This window comes from Neurospora crassa, linkage group VI (genome assembly GCF_000182925.2).
Source record: "Neurospora crassa OR74A linkage group VI, whole genome shotgun sequence".
In the NCBI taxonomy this organism is placed as follows: Eukaryota; Fungi; Ascomycota; class Sordariomycetes; order Sordariales; family Sordariaceae; genus Neurospora; species Neurospora crassa.
This window is the reverse complement of record NC_026506.1, coordinates 1387152-1403661: the sequence shown is the minus strand read 5'-3', so window position 1 is coordinate 1403661 and position 16510 is coordinate 1387152. Positions and strand designations below refer to the sequence as shown.

The 16510-nt window shown below is 53.1% G+C and overlaps 4 protein-coding genes across 6 annotated transcripts; 2 read left to right on the top strand and 2 right to left on the bottom strand.

Moving 5' to 3' along the window:
- The first annotated feature begins 1448 nt into the window (after window positions 1-1448).
- On the top strand, window positions 1449-7611 carry NCU05591 (ABC transporter CDR4). The gene is made up of 4 exons (XM_955460.2): window positions 1449-1604; window positions 1761-2649; window positions 2726-6452; window positions 6536-7611. Exons 2-4 carry the CDS (start codon window positions 1851-1853, stop codon window positions 6651-6653), a joined length of 4644 nt encoding a protein of 1547 aa, XP_960553.1. The 5' UTR covers window positions 1449-1604; window positions 1761-1850; the 3' UTR covers window positions 6654-7611.
- Window positions 7612-7618: 7 nt separating this feature from the next.
- On the bottom strand, window positions 7619-9714 carry NCU05592 (ubiquitin-conjugating enzyme). The gene is made up of 3 exons (XM_955461.3): window positions 9278-9714; window positions 9142-9221; window positions 7619-9078 (listed from the first exon to the last, which is right to left on the bottom strand). Exons 1-3 carry the CDS (start codon window positions 9302-9304, stop codon window positions 8391-8393), a joined length of 795 nt encoding a protein of 264 aa, XP_960554.3. The 5' UTR covers window positions 9305-9714; the 3' UTR covers window positions 7619-8390.
- A 342-nt stretch (window positions 9715-10056) lies between these two features.
- tob55 (topogenesis of mitochondrial outer membrane beta barrel proteins 55) lies at window positions 10057-12202 on the top strand. 3 transcript variants are annotated; one of them, XM_011396670.1, is made up of 4 exons: window positions 10057-10243; window positions 10324-10437; window positions 10518-10704; window positions 10812-12202. In XM_011396670.1, the coding sequence occupies exons 1-4, from the start codon at window positions 10211-10213 to the stop codon at window positions 12041-12043; spliced, it is 1566 nt and encodes a 521-aa protein (XP_011394972.1). In that variant the 5' UTR covers window positions 10057-10210; the 3' UTR covers window positions 12044-12202. The 3 variants fall into 3 exon arrangements, with proteins under 3 accessions (XP_011394972.1, XP_011394974.1, XP_011394973.1); XM_011396671.1 differs by having other exon boundaries at window positions 10130-10243; window positions 10324-10422; window positions 10812-12194; XM_011396672.1 differs by lacking the exon at window positions 10324-10437.
- NCU05594 (L-galactose dehydrogenase) lies at window positions 12097-14181 on the bottom strand. The gene is made up of 2 exons (XM_955463.3): window positions 12419-14181; window positions 12097-12352 (listed from the first exon to the last, which is right to left on the bottom strand). Exon 1 carries the CDS (start codon window positions 13935-13937, stop codon window positions 12636-12638), a length of 1302 nt encoding a protein of 433 aa, XP_960556.1. The 5' UTR covers window positions 13938-14181; the 3' UTR covers window positions 12097-12352; window positions 12419-12635.
- Between the last annotated feature and the right edge of the window lie 2329 nt (window positions 14182-16510).

Below are 16510 nucleotides of genomic sequence, written 5' to 3'. Positions count from 1 at the left end.
ATTTGTTCGAATTTTAGGTTTCTGTTTCAGTGTTTGTCGTCTCCCTGTCTCCTTCTTGATTCGTTTTTTTTTTTCTTCGGATAGCCCTAGATCCGACCCCACATGCAGGACACGACGGTGAGAGCATCCATGTTCCAGATATCTGTGCTGCTGCGAATTGTGTCCGTTCAGAGGATCTGATTGGGGTGCCAAACTCTGGTGATCAAATGCAGCAAGCCCAGCAACGGACAACCTCTAATCCGGCCGATTCTAATTGACACCACTGGTTCATCTGAAGGATCGCCAGAATTATATGATTTTAGTGCATCGGTATGGACGCGCTTAGTGTGGTGTAGAAGCGTCTCTGCGGTATGTACTGAGGACGGTGGAGAACGAGCACTTACACGTATTCGGAACCTTGGGCTATCCCGTCACCACCGTTCACACTCCAACAACATGGGGTGCAACATGTATTACATGACATTAGATGTCGGGGATCAGCAAGTCCCCTCACCCAGTTGCTGCGGCGGCGCAAGGGATCGGAGCGGAGGAGCGGCCGCTGGGAGTCAACAATTGCATAGTACATTGAGCGGTGCTCGGCATCGCCAAGAAGCCCGACATCTCTGTGGCGGGAGTGGTTGAATGATTTTCGGTCAGTATGAATCATCTTCCCGTCATCACCATGGACGCTAAAGTCTTCTAGCCAACAAGCTCTAGAACAAATGCCCGACCCCGTTCCAGTACCTTCAGGGTCGGGCTACTATGCAGTAATTCTAGTGTAGCTCTGTAGGTAGTGTGGTCCTCAGGGCACACTCCACATGGCAACTTGAGCGGGCTGCCTTTGCTACTGCTCGCGACACCATTTGTGCAGGCGGCTCACTTGCAATCATGGCCCTCTGTTAGCCCAGAATGACGAACGAGAAGGGTAAATATCCATTGGCTACTCTCCCTAGTATCCTCGTATACGGGGCTCTCTGATTGACGGGAGGAGGACGGGAGCGGACGGGCTTAACGGGGTCGCTGCCATTTTCGTCCACTTCTCCAGATGTCGAGAAGCCCAAATCCCGAAACGAAAAAGAGGTAGGTACAGAGCAGATGTACCTGGTACGTACAATTCGTTGCAATGTGACGCTCGAGACGAGGTACCCAAGACTCCAGGAACGGGGAAGGCCCTCCAACAAAGAGTAGTAGACGGCTCCACTCTCTCAGAGCCTTCGGAGCCTGCGAGGACCCCGTCCGTCTCCCCTTTAGATTCCCAAAGGCCCGGGTTCTTCGCATTCCATCTCTGGTCGTCTCTTATGTATAGTCCCGCGGTCCGGCGACATTCTGACGTGTTGCCTCTGATCTCTGGACCTGCTAGATCTCGACCTCTTCTTTTTTTTGCCAGCAGATCCTCCCTTCCATCCGCTCCAGGTCTCCCGGTCCAAAGGTTCGTCCGATTTATACGGAGTGAGGTACGTACCCACGGCTCTATCGCTACTTATACGGCAATAGAGAACAGTCCGGGGTGCTACACCACTATCAATTCCTCCACTTCCTCCTTCTCTCCCTCTTTCTGGTTTAGTGGACAATTGTGAATCTTCTTGTTTGCATACATATAATTTCTGGACCGCCCCCTCTGCCTTGTAAGTCCTCTTTCCGTTCAGTCCCAACTTTTTTTTCGGACGAACTCCCCCACACCACCCCAGCCAACCTCGACATACCCGACATTGTCAGGGACTCAGGGTCCAACTAAACACAAGGCACGGACCGACACTTACACCAATATCTTCGGGGTATAGGGCAGAAGTCAATATCATCTCATCGTCGACTTAATACATAACCGTATTGTAATTGGAACAAGTCCTCTGGACAAAAAAGAAATCACCACCATGTCCTTCATGGTGGGCACTGGTTCCTTCGGGAACTATGACCACACAGCCCGGACTTCTGGAGCACCTCTTGGGCGCAGGCAGACACACGACTTGGAGGAGGAAACCGTCGCCGCCAACCCTTCCGATCCCACTCATCCCGAGCCGGGCTCTTCACACTCTCATAACGACCAGATGACAGGAACACGGGCCACATCCATGACCGATGTCGACGGAAGCACCGCTCGGTCTGAGAAGGAGAAGGACGCCCAGCATGCCAACGACAGCGACAGCACCTGCGAGGAGGACGAGGACCGTATCGAGGAAAACCGCCGCGCAAGCCAAGTCCTCGCCCTGGCACGAAAATACACCTCGCAGTCCCACGCTGCCGTTCCCGAGGGAAAAACTGTCTTCCAGGTCGACGACGAGAACTCACCACTCAACCCCAATGGTCCCAACTTCAATTCTCGTGCTTGGGCCAAGGCCCTCGTTGAGCAGATCAGTGGCGATGGCCTTCAGTTCCGTACCACCGGTGTCGCTTTCCAGAATTTGAACGTTTTCGGTTTCGGCTCTGCCACGGATTACCAAAAGGATGTTCTCAATGTTGGCCTCGAAATCTTCAGCCAGGTCCGCAACCTCATTGGTATGGGGCGACAGCGCCGCATCGACATTCTCCGTGACTTTGACGGTGTTGTGCGCAAGGGTGAGATGTTGGTTGTTTTGGGCCCCCCTGGTTCCGGCTGCACAACCTTCCTCAAGACTATTGCCGGCGAGCACGACGGCATCTTCATCGACGACCAGTCCTACTTCAACTATCAAGGTATGTGGTGCCGAAAAATTTAATCTCTTTTTGTTTTGTGTGTCGAGTTGGTCTCGCTAACACGACGTCTACTTAGGTATGACCGCCAAGGAGATCCACACACATCACCGTGGTGAGGCCATCTACTCCGCCGAAGTCGATACCCATTTCCCCCAGTTGACGGTGGGTGAGACGTTGACCTTTGCGGCTCGCGCTCGTGCTCCTCGTCACATCCCCGATGGCGTCACCAAGACCGACTTTTCCAACCATCTCCGAGATGTCGTCATGGCCATGTTCGGCATCAGCCACACCATCAACACTCGTGTCGGTAACGAGTATATCCGTGGTGTTTCGGGTGGTGAGAGAAAGCGTGTCTCCATTGCCGAGGCCGCGCTCTCTGGTGCTCCCCTTCAGTGCTGGGATAACAGCACCAGAGGTCTCGACAGCGCCAATGCCATCGAGTTCGTCAAGACCCTCAGACTGCAGACTGAGCTCTTCGGAAGCACTGCCTGCGTGTCCATCTACCAAGCCCCTCAAAGCGCCTACGACCTCTTCGACAAGGCTGCTGTCTTGTATGAGGGTCGCCAGATCTTCTTCGGCCGTGCCGACGAGGCCAAGCAGTACTTCGTCAACCTGGGTTTCGAATGCCCTGCTCGCCAGACCACTCCCGACTTCCTGACCTCCATGACCAGCCCCACAGAGCGTATCGTCCGCCCCGGCTTTGAGGGCAAGGCTCCTCGCACACCCGACGAGTTTGCTGCTGCCTGGAAGAATAGTGCCGAGTACAAGTCTCTCCAGGCTGAGATTGAAGAGTACAAGAAGGAGCATCCCATCAACGGACCCGATGCTGAGGCTTTCCGCGCCTCCAAGAAGGCTCAGCAGGCCAAGGGTCAGCGCGCCAAGTCTCCCTTCACACTCTCCTACATCCAACAGGTTCAGTTGTGCTTGTGGCGAGGATGGCGACGCCTGGTAGGAGATCCTAGTATCACAATGGGTTCTCTTATTGGTAATTTCATCATGGCTCTCATCATCTCCAGTGTCTTCTATAACTTGCAACCCAACACGGACAGCTTCTACCGGCGCGGCGCTCTTCTCTTCTTCGCCATTCTTATGAACGCTTTCTCGTCGGCCCTCGAAATTCTGACCCTCTACGCTCAACGTCCGATTGTGGAGAAGCACGCTCGTTATGCTCTGTACCACCCGTCCGCTGAAGCTGTCGCTTCTATGCTCGTCGATATGCCCTACAAGCTCGCCAACTCCATCGTCTTCAACGTCACGCTGTACTTCATGACGAATTTGCGCCGAGAACCGGGGCCGTTCTTCTTCTTCCTGCTCGTGTCCTTCGTCACTGTACTCGTCATGTCGATGATCTTCCGTACCATCGCCAGTTCCTCGCGTACGCTGTCTCAGGCCATGGTGCCCGCTGCCATCATCATCCTTGCGCTCGTTATCTTCACCGGTTTCGCCATTCCCACCACTTACATGCTTGGCTGGTGCCGCTGGATCAACTACATCGATCCCATCGCATATGCCTTCGAGTCGTTGATGCTAAATGAGTTCGTCGGACGCAAGTTTCAGTGTGAAGCCTATGTTCCTAGCCCTAGTATTCCCACGTACGCCAACGTCGGTAACTTGAACCGCGTCTGCTCAGCCGTTGGTTCTGTCGCGGGCCAGGACTACGTCCTTGGAGACGACTACCTCCGTGAGAGCTTCAACTACGTCAACAGCCACAGGTGGCGCAACTTTGGCATCATCATCGCCTTCATCTGCTTCTTCCTTTTCACCTACATCGTTGCTGCCGAGGCTGTATCGGCCAAGAAGAGCAAGGGTGAGGTTCTTGTCTTCCGCAGGGGCTACAAGCCCGCTTCCTTCAAGGAGAACAAGGGCGATGCCGAGTCTGGTGGCGTTCAGGTTGCCGGCAAGGGCCACGTCAGCGATGGCAACACTTCCGACAAGGAGGCTGGTTTCTTACAGGCCCAGACTAGCGTCTTCCACTGGAACAACGTCTCCTACCATGTTCCCATCAAGAAGGAAATTCGTCAGATTCTCAACAACGTTGATGGCTGGGTTAAGCCTGGTACTCTGACCGCTCTCATGGGTGTCTCCGGAGCCGGAAAGACCACGTTGCTCGACTGTTTGGCTGACCGTATCAACGTCGGTGTGATCACTGGTGAGATGTTGGTTGACGGCAAGCCTCGCGATACTTCTTTCCAGCGCAAGACCGGTTACGTTCAACAGCAGGATCTCCACCTCGAAACCACTACCGTCCGTGAGGCCTTGAACTTCAGTGCCCTCCTCCGCCAACCCGCCCACGTTCCCCGCGCCGAGAAGCTCGCTTATGTCGATGAGGTTATTAAGCTCCTCGATATGGAGGAGTACGCCGACGCTATCATTGGTGTCCCTGGTGAAGGCTTGAACGTCGAGCAGAGAAAGCGTCTTACTATCGGTGTCGAACTTGCTGCCAAGCCTCCTCTTCTTCTCTTCGTTGACGAGCCTACTTCCGGTCTTGACTCTCAGACTTCGTGGGCTATTCTGGACCTTCTCGAGAAGCTGACCAAGAGCGGCCAGGCTATTCTATGCACTATCCACCAGCCCTCGGCCATGCTTTTCCAGCGCTTCGATCGTCTGCTCTTCTTGGCCAAGGGTGGTAGGACCGTTTACTTTGGTGACATTGGCAAGAACTCCAAGACCATGGCTTCTTACTTCGAACGCCAGAGCGGTGTCAAGTGCCCTCCTGATGCCAACCCCGCCGAGTGGATGCTCGAGGTAATCGGTGCTGCTCCTGGAACTCACTCCGAGATTGACTGGCACGATGCTTGGCGATCCAGCCCCGAGTACCAAGCTGTCCAGGAGGAGTTGCAACGTCTGAAGAACAACTCGAACCACGCGGACGCTTTGGAAATGGATGGTGACGCTGGCGGCTACCGCGAATTCGCCGCTCCCTTCTTCGAGCAGCTCAGAGAGGTCACCTACCGTGTCTTCCAGCAATACTGGCGTACACCGTCGTACATCTACTCTAAGACCGCCCTCTGCATTTCCGTCGCCTTGTTCATCGGTTTCGTCTTCTACAACGCCCCCAACACTATCCAGGGTCTCCAGAACCAGATGTTCGCCATTTTCAACCTGCTCACCATCTTCGGCCAGCTCGTCCAGCAGACCATGCCTCACTTCGTTGTCCAGCGTTCGCTTTACGAGGTCCGTGAGCGCCCCTCCAAGGTCTACGGCTGGAAGGTTTTCATGCTCTCCCAGATCATCGTCGAGCTTCCGTGGAACGCGCTCATGGGTGCCATTATGTACTTCTGCTGGTACTACCCCGTCGGCCTGTACCGTAACGCCGAGCCCATGGGCCAAGTCACTGAGCGTGGCGGTCTGATGTTCCTGCTCCTCCTCGCCTTCATGTGGTTCACCTCGACCTTCACTGACTTTATGATTGCCGGTTTCGAGACCGCCGAGGCCGGTGGTAACATTGCCCAGCTGCTTTTCTCCCTCTGCCTGATCTTCTGCGGTGTCCTCGCCAGCCCCGAGGCCATGCCCGGCTTCTGGATCTTCATGTACCGCGTCAGCCCCTTCACGTACCTGGTCAGCGCCATGTTGTCGGTCGGCGTGGCGAACACGGACGTGCATTGCTCGGATGTCGAGTTCCTCAAGTTCAACCCCCTCAACGGCACTTGCGGGGAGTACATGTCCGACTACATCAAGGCCGCTGGTGGTTACCTCCTCAACCCGGACGCCACGGACGAGTGCAGCTTCTGCCCCATTGACAAGACCAACATGTTCCTTGCTAGCGTGTCGTCCGACTATGCCGATAGATGGCGCAACTTTGGGTATGTATTCTTTTTTTCCCCGCTCTCTCCTTTCCCCTCGTCACGTCTTGAACAACGGTTACTAATATACTCCTCAACAATAGCATCCTCTTTGCCTACATCGCCTTCAACATCCTCGCCGCCCTCGCAGTCTACTGGCTTGTCCGCGTCCCCAAGAAGAACGGCATTTTTGGCTTCCTCAAGAAGCAAAAGAAGGAGTAAACTCTCTTTCGCCAAATCCCAAAACACCAAGAAATAACAAAAAAAGCATCTAAAATGAGGCACATACAACATACTTTTATAGACTACCCCCCATATATTTACACCGCCACTTACGAGGAGACGATTGAGGATTGGATTGGTTAATTCACGCGTCGAAGAAGAGAGAGAATAGCGAGGAGAGAGCGAATCTCGTTTTGCAATGGGATTTTTTGAAGTTGATGGTCATGCATTGCATTGATTTTACGGTGTTCCGAATTTTTCACACACATCTCATCTCTACTACACCTTATGGTACTACCTACACTACCTAGGTATACATCTAAACATCCCCCCCCTTTCTCGACCTCACAAATTTTTTTTTTCCTCTTTTCATTTTTTTTTCTCTTTCTTCTTCTTTTGGACATACCCTCCGCGGTTCCATACAATTGGTTTTTTTTTACCTACCTACCTAACCCACTTAGCACTACCTACTTAGCATTTCTCAGCGGCGATTTTATGTCCTTTATTCTTTTTGGATATCAAGAAGGCTCAAGCGATATGCAAACCAATTCATCTTTTTCTTCTTCTTCTTCTTCTTCTACAAGACTTGTGTTACTTACCAAGTCGACGACAATTTTGTTGCAGATGACATGTAATGTTTTTTTTTTTTTATAGAGAGATGGAGATGGAGATGATGTTGTTGTTGGAAAAAAAAAGAAAAGAAAGGCGCATCGATGCCGGGGCGGGCGGGGACGGGAAACTGAACTTTTGTTGGAGGGGGGGCGGATGATTGATTTTTTTTTTTTGGATTTTTTTTTTTTTTTTTGAGCACTGTTGATGAACAGAATAGAATCATATGAATATGAATACCTATCAATTCTTTCTTTTTTCTGGGGAAAATCATGATGTCTGTTTGCTATAGCTAAAATGGCTAAAGATCTTGGACACGTGCGCGTGTGAACTTTGGATAAAGAAAAAGATGCCCTGCTCCATTCACGCAATTTCGAGAGATTTTGGGATAGAGAGAGATGAGAGAGAGCGAGATGTCGACTTCTTCGCTTGATTAGTTGGTGTACTATTATCGCTCAAATTCATGTAATTAGGTAGGTATGATTGTTGATTGGGAGGATATCTGTGTGAGATAAGATAGGTTGAGGAAGCTGAGACACTTGATGAAGGAACGACGTGTCCAATTCCCCCGACTAAGTATGTCCGATGTGATACATCACTCATCGGTCTTTTTGGACAATCCATTCATTCAATCCTCTCGTTCTGCTCAAGTCACACACGTGATGAACTGCGCCCATGCTCCAGTTCTCCAGTCCAACTCCGGTACTTTTTTTTTTTTTTGCTCCGGGAACCCTGTCACTTTTGCTCTTGGGCTTGGTCTTGGTTTTGGTATTGTTGGAAATTGCAGTTACGTTGTGGTCTCTTTCTTCTCGCCTAGCCTGCCTGTATGTCCAACGCTGATGATGCCCGTGATGTAATCACGTACGCTAACGATCCTGTCCACGGCCTGCACTGCCCCCCCTTCTCCCGAAACGCCGATGCTTGTGTGTATATATGAAAGAAGAAAACTGTATTCCATATGGGAATAATTGGACGTCGTGATCTCCAACAATCCACTGACTGACGGCCGCGACTTGAAGTTCGTTTCGGATGTTCGGTGGTATTGTCGGATAATGCAGGGTATCCTTCGCTGATAGTGATCGTTCCTTCTGCTTGCTAGTCCCCCCTCCCCCCAGGATTTCTCATCCCTCAAGCCTCGCCAAAGATCCTCACCATCAATACGTAAAAGAAGAAAAAGGATCCCGCCAGCAGCCACTTATGCCTCGACATCCACCCCTGACCCGCATCTCTTTGCTGCATAACCACGTCCACAACAGCGTGAGCCTGACCACCGCTGCTGCCAGCGATACCTAGCTGAGGTCCGCATGACGACGCGTTCACCGGCTCCGGCCTGTTCCCCGTCGCTGGGTCAATGTTGTTTTCCTTGATCCACCTCCAGTTCTCGGCGTCCACCTCGGGCCACTCCGACCTGAACTTGGCGCCCCCATCGCCAGCCTTGACGTTGCCTTTCCCGGCTGCGCCGTTCGGTCGGAGATGGGAGCCGCCGCCCGTCGAGTTCCACCATCGTGAGCGCGCGGCGTGAAACTTGCGTTCTGTTTCGGTGGCCGAGACGGAGCCCGTCGTCATCTCTTCGGAGGTCATGAATGATAGTAGGCCGATAAGGATCGTCGAGACTTCCCATGCAGGGTTGAAGGATTTGGGGTGGAAATCCGAGATGGAGAGACATAGTCGGCTCGAGGGTGTGAAGCGGCCGGAAGGAGTGTGCATACGGATCGCAGGAGGAGCGAAGGGGTAGTTGGGCGGGAAGATGAGCGTGCCCCAGTATTGACCGCCGTGGTAGGGAGTGTTCTCGGGTCCTGTGATGATGTAATGCCATCTGGAGAACTGTACGTCAGCCGCTGGCCACATGTAAGCGAAGCTGGCAGTGGTAGATGCTTACTCCAGGATATTGGACTCGGAGGGGTGGGCAGTGATGTACGGCGGGGGGTTCTCGGTGATGGATTTGTATTCGCGCGTCAACTAGAAGAAAACATTAGTCCATGTTCAAGCAAGACCATGGAATTCGGTGGACTTGCGCGCTTGTGTGCCGCACGTGTAGCCATGGTGAATTGCGCAGATGGCGATGTCTCGAGATGGTATTGGGCCGCGGCTGTGTGGCAAAGAATGAAAACACAAAGAAGGAATCGGCGGCCGTGGGACAAGGGGGGTGCCTTAAAACGAGCGATCGAGAGTCGGATTTATTGCGACTTTGGAGACGGCGGAGCGACGTGATTCGAGTCTCGGGTGAGCGACGATGGCGATGAGTCCAGTCGTACGTTAAGTTTGAAGTGGATGGATCAGTTGGTAGTAGTTGGATATTACACTAGGTGGATGTGGATGTGGATGTGGATGTGATGATGGTGGTCTGTTCAGTTCTACCTCTAGGATGGAAGGTGGAAAGTACTGGTAGTGGGTAGGAGGGCCAGTCAAGGTTAGCGACAGAATGTCCGTGAGAGCAGTTGCAGTGACGGACAGTGGTGGCACGGCACGGGGTATGGCATTCATTGTGGAGTTGGGGGAACACACGGCAAGCGACCTACCTCGCTCCCCAATCTCCATTTCCCAAAAAAGTGAAACCAACAACTGGACTGGACGCTGGACCCAATCGGGGTCTAGTCCAGTTACAGTGGGTCTGCCGCAATTGTGGTTCTCTTTGTCGAAGCAGGGGGGCCCCGGAAAAGATCTCCACGGCCGTCGGCTTTCATCTCAATGCACGTCAGCCACACGGGCAGCCTTAAGCCGTTCGGCCGTCCACCAACAGCACTAGCCACACCGTTACGTAGTTAGTGACGACGGTAATTGATGGATCCCCCGATAGCACCCGAAGCCGAATTGACCGTCTTGAACCTGGTCGACGGTTGCAGCAGTCAGTTCGGGACCAAAATATTGGCAAGACTTGAGAACATCCCGACCTCAACAAGTCGCCAACCTGTGATTGGGAACCCCGCCAACCCAGGCGAGAAGCTGCAATGGCCTCCTCTCCAAGTGCCCCCGGCAATCCGGTAAGAAGCTGTCCCTCGTGGCCGTCTCAATTGCGCCAATTCGAGTGGCCAATTCCTGATCCAAATCTTGGAATCTTCAGGTCGAGGCTGCCACCGCGAAGATCGACAAGGCCGCTGCCATCGTCCACCAAAAGGCCGCTGCCGTCGTTACCGAGCCCAAGGAGCCTCAACCCTACCAGGTGCCGAACCCCATCGTATGGGATCCAATCCTGAGGTAGCCCTGAATACAAATGCCAGTCATCGTCCCGCTAACCTCTCTCTCCCCCAAACCCAGATCGAGGACCACCTGCTTACCCCCGCTACCGTCAACTCCATCGAGATCCATGGCGCCAACAACACCCGCCGCGGCCTTCTCGACCACGTCTTCAAGCCCGTTGTCGAGGAAACCGCTAGCCCCACGACTACCCTAGGCGAGGCCCTCGCTCGCATCAGCACGGCCACCCAGAAGCTTACCCGTTTCGGTGCGCGCCCACTCCTCCTCCATCTCCTCTTCCCACCCGAACAGCGACCGAATATCCTACATTTCCCACAAGTCAGCGCACTCTAACATACGCTTTACGCCCAACAGGCATCTTCAAGGAGGATGGCTTTGGTGTCTTCATCTCGGATGCCCGCCAGCAGCAACAAGAGCAGTTCCAGTCCCCCACCGACCGCACCGAGCTCGACGTCTCCATCCGCGTCAAGGAACAATCCCGCCTCGTCTTCAAGGCCGGTACTGATTTTGGCAACGCTGAGGGCTCCGCTTACACCAATGCCGTTCTGCGCAACATCTTTGGCGGTGCCGAGACCCTTTCCGTCAACGCTGCTGCCGGCACCCGTACTCGGTCCGCTTACAACGCCGTCTTCTCCACCCCAGTGAACGGCAACCCCGATATCCGTCTTGCGCTGGAGGCTCTGCGCTCATCTACTCACAAGCCCTGGGCCTCGCACGACGAGCACCTTACCGGTGGCAACCTCCGCCTCGCTTGGTCGACCGACAATGGCGATGACCACGCGCTTACTTACTCCGGTGTTTGGCGCCAGCTGACTGGCCTCTCCGCCTCCGCCTCGCCCACCGTCCGCGCCGATGCCGGTGATTCCCTCAAGAGCTCCATCACCCACACCTTTACCCGTGACCGCCGTGATAATCCCATGCTCCCCCAGGCTGGCTACCTTGTGCGCACCGCCGCTGAGCTTGCTGGTTGGGGTCCTCTGAAGGGCGACGTTTCCTTTGCCAAGTCCGAAGTCGAACTCTCTGCCGCCCAGGCCCTCCCACTTCCCGGTGTCTCCGTCGGCGCCGGCTTCCGCGCTGGTCTGCTCTACCCTCTGCCCATGGGCTACTCCCTCTCCAGCACCTCCGTTGCCCCTAGCCGCATCAACGATCGCTTCCAGCTCGGCGGCCCCACCGATGTCCGCGGTTTCAGCATGGGCGGCCTCGGCCCTCACGACGGCGCCGACTCCGTGGGCGGTGACGTCTTCGCTGCTGGATCCGTCAACATGCTTCTGCCGCTTCCCAGGGCTGGTCCTACCTCCCCCTTAAGGTTCCAGCTCTTCGCCAACGGCGGCCGTTTGGTTGCGCTGCAGGGAAAGAAGACAGCTGAGGGTTCGGTGTCGCTGGATTCCGGCGCTGTTGCGAGTGGCATGAAGAGCGCGGTGGCGGAGTTGGCGAACGGCTTGCCCAGCATCGCGGCTGGCTTTGGTCTGGTGTATGCGCACCCCGTGGCGAGGTTTGAGTTGAACTTCAGCTTGCCGTTGGTGGTAAGGAGAGGCGAGGAAGCGAGAAAGGGACTGCAGGTCGGTGTCGGTATTAATTTCTTGTAAAAGGTTTCGATGCATGTGTAGGAAGTAAAGGATAATGGAAGGATCAAGCATCAAGAGGTTTGACGCGTTGTCTGCCTGTGTAGTATCTATGTATAAATGACAAGCCTTGCTGTAAGAATAAAAACGCGAGAGGACGCCGAACTCTTCCCATATTGCCCCTTAGTTCCCTATCCGTAGTAGGACATTTTTCACTGTGCAGTCGAAAGCCCAATTTCGCAGATTTCACAGTTCGTTTGTTGCTTAAGCGCCTCACATGGCTAACTCCCATTTGCGCATTTCATGTTTGCATCATTCAAGAGCTTCGAAGGCCTGCGATTAATGTCAACATTCCTTGGCCTTGGACAGGTGATAAAGGTAAAGATGGGGTTTACGTACTGACTGTGCATACATCTCGCTGTCGCATGTGGACTTTTAGATCCTGTATTCTCTTGCGTTCTATAGCATCCCACGGATTGCTTCAGTGACTACGTCTGAATCTAGTCTAAAGAAAACTCGAGGGCGAGAGAGAAACCAGCTTATAGCTCATCTATTGGTGACATGCCACTCACCTACCCCCTTTTTTTTTCACCATATATATACCCAAACACAACGCCTACTTCTTGTGCTTGATCCTCTCCTCATGCGCAGCTATTACGCCATCATCGGGAACCCTACCCTTATCTTCGGGCCGCCTGGTGTTGACATAGCCATCTCCTGGGCTGGCCCAGGCAAAGTCAATCCATTTACCCAAGGCTGGCCACATCTCATCCTCCACCAACTTCAGGATCTTCTCCTGGCGCTCTGTTCCATATACGCGACCGTCTGCCTTTCCACCAGCAGCCGCCACCTTTTTCAATCCTTCCAACACGTCATTCCACTCGGTGACTGTCTCCTCCAACTCGGGAATGGATGAGACACCGCACACCGTTGCGCCCACCTTCAACGGGGACCCAGGTTCAGCATCAACACCAACCTCCGCCTCGGCGCCCACCCTCGCCCACTCCTCCAGCGCCCAACGGATCGCCACGCTCTCCAGCCTCTCGCCCTTAGCCGCCGCCAACTCGCCCAGCTTCTTGCATGCAATCCTCAACTCGGGCGGCGACGGATGCCACTTGACCAACGGGCTCTCCTTCGATTCCGGGTTAGGCGGGATTCCCTTTTGCGTCAACAACCCCATGCCCAACATGGACGCATTGAGAATGACCTCGACCCCCGCCTTCTTGAACCTCTTCAACACACTGCTTTCCTCCTCCTCCTCCTGCTCCTCCTTTTGCTCCCTCTTCTTATCATCAGAAACGTACTCCTCAACACTCAACAGCCGATTCTGCACCGTAAAATGCCCATAACTCAACACCGCATCCAACGGCTCTCCCGTTTCCCTGAGAACCATCTCCGCCAGCTCCGCCAGGACCTTGACGGGGAACCCACTGATCCCCACATGTCTTATCAACCCTTCCTCATCCCGCAACCGCCTCAACTCCTGGACCGCACCCAGCACTTCGGCAGGGGACACGAACTCGACGTCATGCATGTACACCAAATCGAGATAGTCCGTGTGCAGCCTTTGCAAGCTCCGGTAAATGCTGTAGCGCACCCAAGAGGGAGAGTAGTCGAATTCGTCGCCGGCGATGCGGCCGGCTTTGGTGACGATGAAGACGTCCTCGCGCGGAAGCGGGTTGGTTTCGGAGGTGAAGAGAGTGTGGAGGGCGTCGCCGAGGAGAATCTCAGAGGGGCCGTAGTAAGGCGAGGTGTCGAAACCGCGCACGCCCAGGGAGAGGGCGCGCGCGACGATGGAGCGGTAGGGGAGCGAGTGAGGGTCGGGGACGTATTGCGTGTTGAAGGTGGCGGTGCCGAGGAGGAGCGGGGGGAGGGTTGATTTGAGGGGGGCCTTTGGGGCGGTTGTGGCTGGCGCCATGGTGGTGATGTTTTTGAGGTGCGGTGGAGAGCCCCGTTTGTGAGTAGGATTTTATTCAGGGTAAACGGCTTCCTCTTCCTCTTCTTCTTCGTCTTTTCAGATTGAAGATGAAGTTGGCGAGCTGTCGGGTCGAAAGTGAAGTTAAGCTGAGGAGCTGTTATGAGTGGGTTGTCACTTGGTGAAGAGAGGGGGAGCTTCAGTCACTTTTATTGCGGGTCTCTCCGGAGCTGTCGGGTCGTGGCCGATGGTACGGGAAGTGGGGTTTCTGTTCGTGAAACCTCCACAATCGGTGATGCGCGAGCGCCGCGAGGATCTCGTGGATCACCGAATAGCTTCATCGTTCTAGCCCCCATTTGGCCTGGTGTCCGATGGGTCTGGACCCAGCCGGGGAGGGGAGATCTTTCAACATGCTCCCTAGCATGATGTTGGAAGGATATTGACAGACTAACATGAGCTTTCACACTGGTGAAGTGCACGCATACATGTTGGACTTTCAAACGATGTTATGGTTTCGTTGAACCAAACAGCTAGATCGCAATTTCTTGATTCCGGGATCAAAGTATGGTGCTCTCCTCCTTCGTGGTTTATAATTGTTTCTCATTCTTTCTCTTAGCAGTGCTTACATCTTCTTCATAGTAATATAACTTCATTGCACAAGGTCATGACGGAGAATCCAACGGGAGTGTCATGGTTGGAAACGTTTTGATTACTAAGCAGCCGCGGAAAGAATCCATTGCGACTATGCGCGAGTGCCAGCATTCATGGAAAGGGCTTCTTTTTTTAGTAAAGAGGAGGGAGCAGAAGAGTGAAGTGGAATGAGTGGAAGAAGCGGCAGTGGTGGGTTTCAACGTCCAAAACGTATCACCAGAAATGGAACAAGGAAGTACTATGCAACATGGATTTAACTCCAACAGAGTCACGAAGACACATTGACATAAGACCATCGATGGGGAAATTGATTTTTCATCCATCTTTTTACTTTGACAGACGTCCAAAAAGCAGGTGTTCGTTGTGATGAGAACCTCCAACCTCTCAAGAAATGCCCCTGCCTGAATTGGGGAATCCCAGGCCCTCAGTTCCCTGAAGAATTGGCGCCAAGTGGAAATGTGGAGGAGCGTCCGCTGTTGGAGATACCCCGCCCTCGGGCACGAACCAGGCACACACCACCGATTTCTCCCCCCTTCACCTTCGATCACTTTTGGTGATTCTCGACGCCTTTCCAACCGAAACCTTCCTAACGCGATGATCTGATATCAGCCACAAGCTTGAAACTTATCAAGCCTTCAGCTTGATCTTAAAGCTGTCTTCGTCTTAACGTAGTGTCTCTCGTCAGCATCATCTCCGATTTGGCTTCGTTTCACCATGATGAGAAATATGGATGTTGAGACTGATGACAGCCCGAACTTGGGATTTTCAGAGCCGATTTTTCTTTTATATTGGCAATTACGTGCCCTTTTTATCTCTCTTTTGTTCTCCTCAGGCTTCCCACTAACGCTGAATTCGGGTAAACCTTTTCCTTAAGTGTCCGGACTGCGACAGTTCCTGTCTATATCGGACGAGATGTTATCAATGGACACACAACGATACCGATAGAACACTCGGGAAGACGACAAACTTTGCACCCATGTCATGATCCGGAGAGTAATATTCTCACATATTTAATCCAACAACTGCTTGCCCTGTCCGTATTGGACTCTGTCGCTAACGAAGAGCTAGCAAAGAAAATGGATACCACTGCACCTTTTGTCCTCTGGGGAGCTCGGCACTTTATTTCGAAGCAATGCCAAGATGTTATATGCAGTAACTCCTTGCATCCCGCCTTCATGTTTCCCTACTCGGGCTATGTCAGAGATTACTTCATATATCGGACCCTTCTTCAAGAACCGCATTCAATAGCCTAAACCTGGGGGAGATCCCCATACGGCTACATCACTTCCTCTCGTCCCGCGTTTCTTGTGGCTCGGTTGCTTGAAAGTATTGATCAAAGCGAATCGAACGAGGTTGAGGTCCTTCCTTCGTCCCGTCCCTGCCTATTCACGGCATGATTACAATTCATCTATATCCTAGAGATAATTACTTTATCCTTTCCAATCAACATCGCGTTATATTCAGTTGCTACGCAAGACGTCATCTTTTCACGCTGATGTTTTGACATTTCCTCACAATGTTCAAGTGATCAAGTGGGTTGTGATTGTTCAAGTCTCTATAAAAGACAAGCTTCAAAGCAGTCAGAAAAAGGAATTGCTGATTTCCTGAGCCTGATAAACAAGTGGCAGACGATATATGACGACGAGCATGTTGATGTCAGTCACGCTGCAAACGTCTCAACCTTTGACCCGGCACCACATGTGTCAATCCTACCGTGTCAGCCGTCTAAACTGAAGTAGCCTCCGAGTCTGGATCATCTCCTCCCTTCATATTCCGCATGGCCTCGACGGTCTGAATAACCGGTTACAAGTGCATGCTGAAGTAGCAGCTCTAAGCCGGGTTTGTTGTCTCGGTAGCATCCGGACATGGTTCATATTTCACAGTTCATGCCTTTTATATCAACGGAAACAATCCTCCAGGCTTCA